Here is a 13,074-nt window from a genome sequence, read left to right as displayed (position 1 = left end):
CCGGCTCCTGGCATTTTTAAAAATCGCAGGATACAGTGAAAAACAGATGCTGTTGTCATCAGAAAGCGCAGTCAGGCCTCTGTTACAAATCTACAAATAAAGGGACAGATGTTTAAACTCAAAAACATTTTTTCTTCAGGCAAACAACAGATTAAAAAAAAAAAAAAATCTCTAAAAAGGTTAGATTTGGTTAGATATATTGTGCTTATAAGGTGGAACTAGACTTTGCCCCCAGAAGCAAGTCTAGTGGCGTGTCCAAAACAACGTCTCTCATAGTTCGTCTCGAGCTGTTCTGTCCAGAGGAGACTGGAGCACATCTGAGTTTTGGGCCTCTGTGCTGATCTCAGCCTGTTCCCGGGTTTTACCCGAGTGCTTCCTGTCCCAGTCTGTGCGCACTTTCTCATTGTCCCACACTGTGGAGGTTTCTGTGTCACTGATATACCCAGGTTCACCTGTGTAGTGTGTAGGAAACACAAGCAAGGGCTCCGCTGAAAATGCTTCCAGGTCCCTCGTCTCAAACTGATCCATGTAATCCGATCTGAAGAGGATGATGGTATTAGATGTAAAGATGAAGACAGAGTGAAATTAGACAAAGGCAAAACATAATAACATAATACCAATAAATAAATTTTCTGAAAACTTTGCCAACTAATTGTATTTAATATAGGTTTAAACTAGAACACGTTAGTTAATTAATATGCAATTAAGTGTTAAAAAACATTACATTTCACTATGGAAGCGGTTTCTGCCACTGAATATAAAAAAAAAAGGGTAACTGTGAATTTACATAAAACAATTCTGACTTTTTTCTCAGAATTGTGAGATGTAAACAATAAAATTGAGTTTATAGCTCACAATTCTTACTTTATTTCTCGCAATTGCAGGTTTATATCCTGCAATTCTGAGAAAAAAGTCAGAACTGTGAGATGTAAACTTGCAACTGTCAGAAAAAAAACCTCACAATTTTATTTCTCACAGTTTGTTTGTGTGTGTGTAAGCATATACTGTGTTTTGGTGTTCAGTGTTTGATTGACCGATATCAATTACATTCTAAAACTCACTTGAGACTATAAATCACAGGACCTTCTTGATGACAAAATACTCCAACTTATATATTTATAAATCTATTTTGGAATAATTGATCTAGAAGTAATGTTACTTGCATATATGGGATGTGTAGATGACTTCCTCCATTTGTAGTACTTACACAGGATGCTTATTAAACATAATAGGAAGGAACTCGTCCACAGGCAAAATTTTACTGAGTGGTTCTGCTTTGAGGAGCTTTTTGGCTCCTTGTAATGACATCATGTAGCCCAAGGTCCAATAGGAATAGTCCGCCTCCACCAGGTTGCGAATGTTTGGTACTGCCTTCTCAGGTCGGTCCACTTGCATCCTCTTCCTCCCAATATAACTGCAAAAACACACAACAACCAAAATGAACAAAGCTCCCATCAATACATAACCCCAAAATTGAGTGCAGCCAATGACTGTACACAAAAAGAGCCGCTCACATGAGGTCCCAGTCCAGACCCTTACTCTCCACCTCACGCATCAGATTCTGTAGGCGGCGCTTGAAGAAAATCTCAAACCGCAAATCATCTTCAAGCACCAGCGAGGTCTTCAGGCCTCTGTCTACAATCTGTGTATTACAGCATATAAACATCAACGCTTTAGATGCTCACAAAAACCCTGAGTCTATATTCACACTCTCTTCCAAAACGAGCTGCCTAATTAGACAGTATTTTAAGGCAGATATTAACACAAGGCGCTTCCAAAACATGGTGAGTATAAGTGACTTTAAACATTAAAAAAATCTTACCGACCCCAAACATTTCAATGGTAGTTTATGTAGGCAGCAGAGAGTAAGACATCTTGCTAGATTTGGGAACAGAACTACAAACTGGGATATGAGCCAGACCTCTTTCCAGATGTTATAGTGGGACAGGAAGCAGCCCATCTCTCCTCTCGTCAGAGGTCTGCCATGGTAGGGGTCACTGTAGCCGGGAAGCATGTGGACTCCCATAGCATGGATCTCACTGACGTTCATAGCTCTGGCATATAAAAGAAAGGCTGTGAGCAAATGTTTCGTGCTGGAAATGACTGCTGCATTTGTTTGAAGGTAACAGAAGTGAACTTACTTGCCATCAACAGCTGCTATAATCTTGCAGTCGATTTCTTGCTCTCTCAGCGCCCTCAGCATGCACTCACGACGGTCGGCCCGCCGCTTCAGGTTGATCATAAATACCTTTGGAAATACATAAAAGCACACTGAATACAACGTTACAAAAGAACCATTCCAATCAGTACAACCAACCCACACGTTTACCTCATCAAAGTCCATTTTGTCAGGTCTTTTGACAGGTTTGGGTAAGTATCTGGAAGGCTCAACTGGAGGATTTCGCACTGGAAATGAAAAGAGGTGGTTACATTCGATAAAGCATAAGTATTTTTTTGTGAAGCTGAAACGTACCATTGACCTCCAGCAAAGTATGAATAAAGCTGTCAGCTTCATCCTGCATGGTGCTGTGGGCACGAAGAGGCACTGGCAGATGCCCATAAGTCTCCTTGTTACAAATAAACATTTGTACCTCTGCAAAATCCACAGAGAATACAAATAAAAGTGTGGAATAATAGGCACAATATCATCTTAAAGGAATGGTACATACGAAAATGTAAATTCAGTCATCATTTATACACTCATGTCATTTCAAACCTGCTTGATGTTCTTTCTTCTCTGGAACATAATAGATGATATTTTAAAAACGTCTCAGTGTTGTTTTTTTGTCCATACAAAAGTCATTGTGCTTGGACTTCATTGTAAATATTCTTCAAAATATCTTCTTTTGTGCTCCACAGAAGAAAGTCAGTCATTCAGGTTTGGAGCAACAAATTATTTTGATTTTAGATTAACAGGCATGGATTGTGGGTATCTGTCGTGGCACCCACCTGCCATGCGGGCTGAAAAAGCAAAGACTATAATGTCGTCAAAGGCCCAGGTGTAGTCTGGATGTGGTGGGTGAAAAGCAAGCAGTCTGGAAGCTTCTTTCCGCAGGTCAACCAGGAAAGTCGAGTGCACCATGGGAATGGCAAAGCAACCCCTACGCACTTGCTTGCGCATGGGGATGTAGGCAGGGGTTCGTTTATAGTAGCCCTGGAGAAGTTTGATCATATATGTTTGTTTTTTCATATTTCTGGAGAAAGTGAAAGATCACATGCACGTATTCAGAGGAACTGTACCTGGGATGTCATTCCACACCAGAAGTTTGAGTAGGCAGCACGAGACTCCATCATTGGTGCCACAACTGTCTTGTTCTCCTTTATTAGTTTCCATAAGACGTCTCGGTTGATCAGGAGATTATCACAATCAATCATCTGGAAAGACAGAAAATAATACATTTGCATGCATGCACAAACGAGCTGCCTACAAAAACAAAGCTTACTCAAGAGAGTCACCAAAAAGCAGATTAGGAAGTAAAATCAAATACAATCACGACTCTAAATCAGTGGTGTTCAATGTTATTGATTGTGTACAACACAGTATTCAAGGCCCCCCCCCCCCATTAAGATATTTCTTGTAGTGTATCCAATGTATTCAATTCTGCTTGTATTCAATTTCTAACAGAAACTGGGAGTCTTGCTTTAATTATTACGGATTTATTTTGTAATTTAAGAAGTTTCTAGAACTGTATGTTCTTAATGAGTGTTCACATGCAGTCATCATTTAAACTGTCACTTCTGGCCAAAATAACAGAGTTCATCCCTGTTTATCCCGTTGGGTTCTCGCACCAAAATCCACCGATCCATTTGTTTAGGACTGTTTTGGCTTGTAAACTAGGGTGACCATACGTGCCATTTTCCCAGGACGCGTCCTGGCCAGGATTTCTATATTGCCTAAAATATCTAGGTTTTGGCTTTGTTTGTGTGTGCAGACCGATCGGTGTATGACATCAAAGTACCATACAGACAGTTACGCTTTCGAAACGCTCTCGAGGTACTTTGATGTCAAACACTGATCGGTCTGAGCCGCACTGCTTTTAAGTCGAACACACCTAATATGTACGCGTAATTGCATCGCTTTGACCGTAGATCCCACCTTCTCACACGCCATGATTGGTCCATTATGTACAATGCTTGCATGTTATTGGTCAAACTACTTTTCGATCATTACCTTCAGCAAGCATGAACACAGGAAAACAAAGTCAAAACAAATCCTGGCCAGGACGCGTCCTGGGAAAATGGCACGTATGGTCACCCTATTGTAAACGGTACTTCATTTGTGCAGATTTCTCTCCTGATTCAGACAAGACTAATTTTTTCGGAGAAAGCAATTGTATGTATAAAGGATGCAAAGTAATGGTCACCACTTTTCACTTCAAGATGTTAATTGCTGGACTGGAGTGGTGTGGATTATTGTGATGTTTTTAATCAGCTGTTTGGACTCTCATTCTGACGGCACCCATTCACTGCAGAGGATCCATTAGTGATGTAATTTTAGATTTCTCCAAATCTGTTTCTATGAAGAAACAAACCCCTCTACGTCTTGGATGGCTTGAGGCAGAGTACATTTTCAGCATTTTTGTGATTGAAATTGACACTGCCCAATTACTTCAGTTATCTCAATAACAGAGATTAAATCAAATAATCGTGATAATCAGATGATTAATCAATAATCACACCATTCAATGGCCACAAGTCTCTATTTACCAACTCACCATGAGATAGTCTGCCCACATCTCTCGTGCAGACTCAAGTGCTGCCTGCCGCAGTTTCATGACGTAGGCGTAGCGCTCATTCGTCCAATCCTTTGGTCCTTCCTCATCATGATATTTTCTGAATGAGAAAGAGAAATGTAGTACAAGGAAATGCACAAATGAACCAGTTCCATGAAACCACAAGTGAAGAAACATGGCAAACCTTGGTTCCTCCTTTGGCCTCCACTCCACATAATGGTAGAGTTTCTGTACACTGATGAGCCAGTCTCGCAGTAGGTAAGTAGTGTTGTCAATATTGTGGTCGGTTGCCACCCTGTCAGAAACATACAAACGGTGCTCATTATGTGCACTTTACTTTCTACAGAATACAATATCTGGTGGAAACTAAAGATTACATGAGCTAACCACGAGCTTATTATTACCTGCACTCGCACAGAGTATAATCACACCATATCTAAAACGACATTTCAAGTGCATAATGTATATTTAGACCAGCAACAGGGAAACGAGTGAAGAAACACAAAAGCTCTAAATTAAACTCTACAGCAGAACTAGACTAAAAGGGTAACGGAACATGAGAAGTGAAACTGCCATGCTATCGGGTTATCACAGAGAGACCGTGGCAAAGATAAAGTAAACGGAGAGGTAGCGTCCCATTCTGCTGAAGACATAAGTTACACCACACGTCCTACTTTTCACTGGCTCCGTCTCAGAATGAACAGATGAGTCTCCCACAGCTGTGAGGCCTAAGAGTCTACAGATCCAAACAGTTAACCCATCGACTCTGGCCAACAGCTACTACTACTATAGTACAAACTGATTCCTGAAGGAACTTCAAGTCAGATTTTTACAAAGGCTATTTTCAAACAGCTGTATAAGTGGTTTTCAACTTTTTTTTACTCAAAGGCCCCTTGTTGTTTAACACAATACATTACGATATTTCCGGTATTTCTGCTGCAATTGACAAAGCTGCTTGTTTTGAAACCTTTTTATTAACAGAAACTAGAAATATTGATAATATATTAATTAACCACAATCATTTTGTGACTTTAGAAGTTTCATGAAATGCATGTTCTTCAATTCAAAACAAGTTATTTAGGGGGGAAATAAATATTTGTACTATTTTTAATTTTATTGATTGTTTTTAATATTTTATTATTATTATTTTAACATTTTACTTCAGATGCTAGTTTATGCTAATATATTAATAATGATTTATTTTTAATACTTTTTAGTATAAACTTGAGGCGGAAGTTTTCTGAGGCCCCCTAGTTAAATGAGTTATGTTAGGTCATGACTAAACTAGGTTTATGTACATTAATTTCCGCTTCTGCCATTGTACAGAAGTGAAACCATGCAGTTGTTATCTTAAAAAGCTATTTCTACTTAATCTAACCTTAAACTGTTATTTTTGTTGTTGTAACTTAATGTAATCATGTGAATTCAGTCATGTTAAAAAAAAAAAAAAAAAAAAAAAAAGAATAAAACCAATTAATGGATTTAAGGGATAATCCAACCAAAAATGAAAATTCTGTTGTCATATTGGCCCTCATTTTGCATGCATTTTTTTTTTTCTGCTGAACACAAAGGAAGGTATTTTGAAACAATGTTGGTAACCAAACAGTTTTAGTTCCCATTGACTTCTATTGTATATTTTGGCCATGCTGTTTGGTTACCTACATTCTTTTAAAACCTTCTTTTGTGTTTCACACAAGTCGTACAGGACAGGGGGAGAAAAATGACAATTTTATTTTTTTGCTTTTTTATATACACTAAGAATAAAAATAAGTAAAGGGAAGAGAGGGGAAATGGGTTCACCAAATGACACGAGCCAAATTCAGACCTGTGATGTCAACGTGTTGGAGCATGTGCACTAACCTCTAGACCACAGCTCCATCACCTGACAGCTTTTTATTAACAAAAAAAGCTTAATCCGCATGTTGTCTGTGAGACCCATATGCTACCACATAAATTTACACACAGAAAAACAAATAAATCTGTACAAATAAATTATAATGTACAATCAGCTAATCATTGTCCATCTGCCTGTACATTATTATACCGAAATACCGAAATACTCGCCAGATAAATTCATTCATGGATAAGAAATATTGGGCGAGTGGTCATTATTCTGAAACCTTTAACTATTAAACAAATAGTCTAAATGGAGTCTAACCAATCAGAACCAAGTATTCCAGAAAAACGTGTAATAATTTATTTATGTTTTAATACAGTGATCAATAACATTTCACAGCATTTCTGTTTTGCCGTGTTAACTCCTATTCCCTTGTCGTTATATGACAATTCAATCTGGGGCACGACTACGGCGAGCTTCAGAGCGTTCTTGGTAAATGACACCTTTACAACAGAGCTCTTCATTCACTGGTTAGGACAATGACAACTTTAAAGGAAAATTTCAAGTAAAGCTGGCAGAGATGAGCAGGACACAGCGAGTATGGAGAAGCCCCTCCCATCTAAGTTTTTTCTTCTTCTTAAATTTACCCTCCAGAGCATTGAATTGCTGGCAGACAGATGTTCACTTCACAGACACCAAGAATGAAAACCTAGTCCAAAAAGCAATTGAAAGTAGTGCCACAAGTAACAAATGTGACCCTGGACCACAAGACCAGTCATAAGGGTCAATTTTTTTTAAAATTGAGATTTATACATCATCTGAAAGCTGAATAAATAAGCTTCTTTTTTTGTTTTGTTAGGATAGGACAATATTTGGCAGAGATACAACTATTTGAAAATCTGGAATCTGAGGGTGCAAAAAAATTCAAATATCGATAAAATCACCTTTAAAAGTTGTCCAAATGAAGTTCTTACCAATGTATATTACTAATCAAATTACGTTTTGATGCATTTATGGTAGGAAATTTACAAAATATCTTCATGGAACATGATAATTACTTAATATCCTAATGATTTTTGGCATAAAAGAAAAATACATAATTCTGACCCATACAATGTATTGTTGGCTACATATACCCGTGCTACTTATGACTGGTTTTGTGCTCCAGGGTCACAAATGGGATACTAGTGTCTGGTAAAAAAACAGGGGTAGGCCTATCTAATAATTAATTACTAGTACAGCTCAAGTAGATACTATTAAAAACTAGGATAGTTACTTGTAACATAGTAATAAGTCCTAGTACATGTGAATGAATAGTTAAACTGGAAGAGTTACAAGCAACAACTGGAAGACACACAACGGATGTTAAGTTTGCTACCATTAACAATAAAGGAAATGTTGAGGAAATTGACTAGTCACTTAGTGTGTCATGGATAAGCAAGTACTAACCTTAGTCACTATTGGAAAACTTAGAATTAATGAAAAATTCGTACTATTACCAGTGTTGGGGGTAACACATTATAAGTAACGCAAGTTACATAATCAGATTACTTTTTTCAAGTAACTAGTAAAGTAACGCATTACTTTTTAATTTACAAGAGAATATCTGAGTTACTTTTTCAAATAAGTAACGCAAGTTACTTTTTTTTTCAATTTATTGATTGACAGCTCTCCTGTCCTCATGTTGAGAGAAATCAGAAGATGTTACTGTAGTTCTAAAATAAATATGAATATGCATTCATTCATCTCACTCACAAAAAAAATACACAAATTCAGTATTCCTCAAAATGAATAAAAATAATGCAACTCAGAATATGATGCAAACCTGCAATAATTAAATGTTAAACAACACAAATATCCTTTATGTATTTAATCCCATTCTATTAACCAATGTCTTTGCTTCTGACCTTCGATGATCCAGTTCAACCATACTAATAAGCAAAAATTACTCTAGATAAACATTTGTGTCTTTTTTATTGCTGAAGTGTGTTGAAATTTCTTCTTCTTCTGTAAATTTCTTCTTTCTTTCTTTCTACTGTACGGACGAAAATGTACTTTCCCTTCAGCCTGAGGCTTATTCATTTCACTTTTGGTGTGAAAAGGCTTTTATATTTGCCAAGAATATAACTTTTATTTTAAAAACAAACAAGCAAGCCCTGTGTCTTTTTTTTTATTGCTGAAGTGTGTTGAAATTTCTTCTTCTTCTGTAAATTTCTTCTTTCTTTCTTTCTACTGTACGGACGAAAATGTACTTTCCCTTCAGCCTGAGGCTTATTCATTTCACTTTTGGTGTGAAAAGGCTTTTATATTTGCCAAGAATATAACTTTTATTTTAAAAACAAACAAGCAAGCCCTGTCCAGATTTAAAAAGTAACGCAAAAGTAACGTAACGCATTAAGTTCCATAAAAAATAACAAAGTAACGTAACTAGTTACTTTTTTATGGAGTAACGCAATATTGTAATGCATTACTTTTAAAAGTAACTTTCCCCAACACTGAATTTACCACGCGCATACTACAGGCATTATGACATCAGTAACACAAGCGTCTTGACTCTGAGCAGCTGCACACACACACACAGACACACACACACACTTACCACAGCGCGATCCGGTCTTTAGGGTAATCGAGGCGCTCGATAGTACCGAGGAAATGTGGCAGCGAGTGCTGGGCGTTACGGCAGATGAGAGCGATCATTACTCGGGGAGCTAATATAGGAGACTCCGGGCTCCAGCGCTCTTCGTGGAAGTATGCTTGAGCTGGTCCAGTGTTCATCAGACAGGACCACAGCACCGACACGAACAACACGAACCAGAGCATTGTACTGCACACACTCTTTACGAACAGGCATACGAGCTCTTACAGCTAACCACACTGTTACACCCAGAGGTAGAAAGTTAAAACGGGTAACTATAGTTTAAATAATTCCGCCGACCAAAATCAGCCTGCATTGACAACACTGCAGTTTGGGAGACGAGCGAGTTAAAGGGGATGTTACGCTGACGTTTAAAGAGGAGGGACACGTTCTTCAAACCAAGAGCATAGTAACATTACATCAAGGCTAGTCAACTCCGGTCCTGGAGGACCAGTGATCTGCTAGTTTACTTCCAACCCTTATCCAGCGCACCTGTTCATCATTTTTAAATAGTCCTGAATACTTTGATTAGCCTGGTCAGGTGTGTTTAATAAGGGTTGGAACTAAACTCTGCAGGACACCGGCCCTCCAGGAGTCAGGAGCCGAATTGAAGAGCCCTGCGTTACATTAATTTATATTTCAAAACATTAGCTGTCTTTATAAAAAAACAACAAAAAAAATGAGATATATATATCTCTAGCAGATTAGTAAACATTGTATATTCTAGTATAAGTTTAATGTTTTATAATGCATTCTTTATTTCAAGTAATAAAAATGTTATATATATATATATATATGTGTGTATATAGTAGAATAGTATGTTTTTGTAAAATGTACTCCAATAATCTGTATTTTATTTGTTTCTGCCACGACTTTTTCTCACAATTCTGTCTTTTTTTCCTCACAATTCTGAGAAAAAAGTCGGAAATATTAGATATAAAATTGCTATTGCAAGAAATAAGTTTAACTGTGAGATAAAATGTCACAATTACTTTTTTTATTTATCCCATGGCAAATGAAATGCAACCAAAATACAAAAATTGCATAATGGATATTAACCTCCCAAAAAATAATTCAATATTTTGATCAATTTTTTTAAATAACAGATTCAGATTGCATCTAACAAAATGTACAGAGGTAACCATGTTATTTCACTGAAATGCCATAGTTTCCACAGTCATTGTTATAATAATAAAGCTATGGTAACGTAGTATTAGTAAAAAGGTGTGCGTTTGTTTTACTACTTTATTGTTTTATATATATATATATATACATATATATATATATAAATTTGGATTCTGAAAGCTTCATAGATCCCATAATAGTTTTACAGTAGTAATGATAATTGCAGTAATTATAATATAATGATAATTTAAAAAAATCTTTGCAAACATAGTGCTTTTTAAGGACTTCATAAAAATACTAGACAGTGTTTTTACAAGTTCTGTCTCCTAAATTCAGAGCTTTGCTCCGGGTCCTGGCCTCTCCACCTGAGACGTGAGGGAGGCAGCTGCTGGTTCATCCACTAGCCAGAAGAGCTCTCCCTGTCTAGGTGCGACCAGAGCTGCTGGGAGTGCAGGGCCTTCTCCACCCTCCAATACTTGCTACAAAAGTACAGAAAATACAGAATCAAAACCAAAGCAGTAGGATGAAGAATAATAAAGAAAAATTTAACATTTACAATTACAGATATACAATAGGGTCCAAAAGTCTGGTCTGAAACACAATAGAAAGTACTTACCTTGAGTACAGCAGCTTTGCTGCCCCCAGTTGACACAAACACTACACATCGAGCAGCGTTAACAGTGGGTAATGTCATAGTGACACGCTGAGGCGGTGGTTTGGGGGAATCAGAGATGGGCGCCACTGTCCTCTGGCTTTCCTACAAAATCACATTTCCCATAACACAGAGATACTTAAAAAAAGCAAGCCAATAAAATATTTACACAGAATTCCATTTCAAAACAGATAAAGGGTCAATGGAAGAATCAACAGGATTCTGTAATAAGTGGGAAACATGCTACACTAAAAGTAGATGTTATATTGCTGCTTTATCAAGAATTTATCTGAAACCTGTAATAAAGGATGATCTGGAAAGAGAGAGCAGGTATGTCCATCTGGTCCCATTCCCAGCAACAGCATGTCAAAAACCGGTATTTGCTCCGTGTTAAAAGCCTACAATGACAAATATTAATTTGAAAAAAAAAAAAAAATGTTTAATGTAATCTGTCTAGAAAAACGAAATCGCACCTTGCTCAGTTTACCAGCATAGTCATCAGCACATTCTTGCACAGGTAAAGAAGGCTCTATAGCCAAAATCCTTTCTTCTGGAATGATGATTTTCCCAAACAACTGATTCTGTTGGATATAAAAATCAATCAGTAATCATAGTTTTCACATGACATGATCAGCCCAGATTATTGTCATGTTTTTATCAGCTGTTTGGACTCTCATTCTGACGGCACCCATTCACTGCAGAGGATCCATGATTGGTGAGCAAGTGATGTGATACTAAATTTATCCAAATCTGTTACCACGAAGAAACAAACGTACCTACATCTTGGATGGTCTGAGGGTAAGTAAAGTTTCATTTTTGGGTAAACTATTTGTTTGGTTATGGATTGCAAGTGCCCAAAACTTGCAGTTTGTTCCCATATCTTTGATTCCATTCTTTTGAGGGGTGATCTAAATATTTGACAGGCCTGTGCTGCAGTTCTACAGATGTTTTACCTCTTGGTCTCTCTCTGTGTCATGTGACTGAAAACTATGAATTGACTTGATTCGCTCTACAGGTTTTGTAGTATAAGTAAAAGACTGCCACTCCTTCTAATATGTACCGAGTTACCTTATATAAGCCATAAGTGCTCTCAGGATCAGTGAATGGAACGAGTCTCTCATCGCAGAACCCAATGAGCCATCTGCTGCAGTCCAGGTTTGGGACAGCAGGCAGCTCCTTACTCAGGATGGACACCAAACTCCCTCCTGAAAGGCCCAGAGAGAAGCTTGCACCTGTGCTGAGAGCTTTCTCTGCTCGAGAGGACACCAGCTGGGCCAGAGTGGATCCAAGCTCGGCCACTGAGGGGAAAACCACCACTCTTCGTCCAGACATAATTCTCTGAAATAAAGAGAGGCAACGATTATGCCAGTCAGGTCAGATATGAAGCAATGCATAAGTCAACTGACTCTGCACAGCTCATGCGTCCAACTTAGCATGACCAGAAAAAAGAAACAATAAGTTAACTGCCGTCTGCAATTCAGCTGTTGTGAACAACGTGTACTGTTTAATTTGATTGGGCAGTGCAGGTTTGATAAAGTCGAATGAATGAAGGAAGTAAGTTATTGCACCGAAATGTGAGAGCAGTAGAATAAGTGCACTAAGAGCCTACCGACAAACTCGGATAATAATAACACGTAAAAATTATGATTTTATCGTGCTTTTATACTTCCACGCTGGCTTATGGAAGCTGTAAAAACGAAGAAATTACATTTCACTCACCAAGGAATGTTTTCTTAATAGTGAGATTTCCTTTACGTGCCTCTCACGCGATCTGACCAACATCCAATCGCAGCGAACGTTGCCTACTGTTGCATTCTGGGTAATGTAGTGCTGACGAGTCAAGCTCCGTTTCTAAATATTCAGTTGATTTCACGGCCTTGGAGTCTCAAAGTAGAGTCTCAAATCCCAATATAATATAATAAATATAATATAATATAATATAATATAATATAATTAATGTTTTACCATATTTATGACCATATTTATTAGCATTATCACAATATGTAAGGAACAGATAAATTGCAATTTATCTGTGACAATTTAAGAGCCTAAAAAATTTCTCTATGGATGCAAAAAGACATTATATCAGCAG

General features: G+C 37.6%; 2 protein-coding genes across 3 annotated transcripts; both read right to left on the bottom strand.

The window, feature by feature from the left end:
* LOC107711180 (procollagen galactosyltransferase 1-like) lies at positions 1-9,812 on the bottom strand. Its single transcript, XM_016516115.1, has 12 exons — positions 9,170-9,812; positions 4,918-5,028; positions 4,716-4,833; positions 3,241-3,375; positions 2,950-3,154; positions 2,474-2,593; positions 2,330-2,406; positions 2,142-2,248; positions 1,922-2,054; positions 1,515-1,642; positions 1,208-1,414; positions 1-538 (listed from the first exon to the last, which is right to left on the bottom strand). The coding sequence occupies exons 1-12, from the start codon at positions 9,388-9,390 to the stop codon at positions 271-273; spliced, it is 1,830 nt and encodes a 609-aa protein (XP_016371601.1). The 5' UTR covers positions 9,391-9,812; the 3' UTR covers positions 1-270.
* A 705-nt stretch (positions 9,813-10,517) lies between these two features.
* On the bottom strand, positions 10,518-12,806 carry LOC107711179 (6-phosphogluconolactonase-like). Of its 2 annotated transcripts, none has more exons than XM_016516113.1 (6): positions 12,702-12,806; positions 12,051-12,320; positions 11,456-11,563; positions 11,279-11,380; positions 10,947-11,087; positions 10,518-10,809 (listed from the first exon to the last, which is right to left on the bottom strand). In XM_016516113.1, the coding sequence occupies exons 1-6, from the start codon at positions 12,762-12,764 to the stop codon at positions 10,663-10,665; spliced, it is 831 nt and encodes a 276-aa protein (XP_016371599.1). In that variant the 5' UTR covers positions 12,765-12,806; the 3' UTR covers positions 10,518-10,662. The 2 variants fall into 2 exon arrangements, with proteins under 2 accessions (XP_016371599.1, XP_016371600.1); XM_016516114.1 differs by lacking the exon at positions 12,702-12,806 and adding an exon at positions 12,592-12,680 and having other exon boundaries at positions 10,519-10,809.
* Positions 12,807-13,074: the final 268 nt, after the last annotated feature.

This window comes from Sinocyclocheilus rhinocerous, unplaced genomic scaffold (assembly GCF_001515625.1).
Source record: "Sinocyclocheilus rhinocerous isolate Xijiao unplaced genomic scaffold, SAMN03320098_v1.1 scaffold115, whole genome shotgun sequence".
Lineage (NCBI taxonomy): Eukaryota > Metazoa > Chordata > Actinopteri > Cypriniformes > Cyprinidae > Sinocyclocheilus > Sinocyclocheilus rhinocerous.
The sequence above is the reverse complement of the archived record's forward strand: the minus strand, read 5'-3'. Positions and strand labels throughout refer to the sequence as shown.

Coding starts and splice junctions, on each gene's coding strand:
- LOC107711180 (XM_016516115.1), bottom strand. CDS start 9,390: ATGCTCTGGTTCGTGTTGTTCGTGTCGGTGCTGTGGTCCTGTCTGATG. Junction 5,029..9,169: donor AAAGACCGGATCGCGCTGTG/GTAAGTGTGTGT, acceptor TGTTTCTGACAG/GGTGGCAACCGACCACAATA. Junction 539..1,207: donor ATGTTTAATAAGCATCCTGT/GTAAGTACTACA, acceptor CATCCTCTTCAG/ATCGGATTACATGGATCAGT.
- LOC107711179 (XM_016516113.1), bottom strand. CDS start 12,764: ATGTTGGTCAGATCGCGTGAGAGGCACGTAAAGGAAATCTCACTATTA. Junction 12,321..12,701: donor TATTAAGAAAACATTCCTTG/GTGAGTGAAATG, acceptor TCTTTATTTCAG/AGAATTATGTCTGGACGAAG. Junction 11,088..11,278: donor CAGATCATCCTTTATTACAG/GTTTCAGATAAA, acceptor GTGATTTTGTAG/GAAAGCCAGAGGACAGTGGC.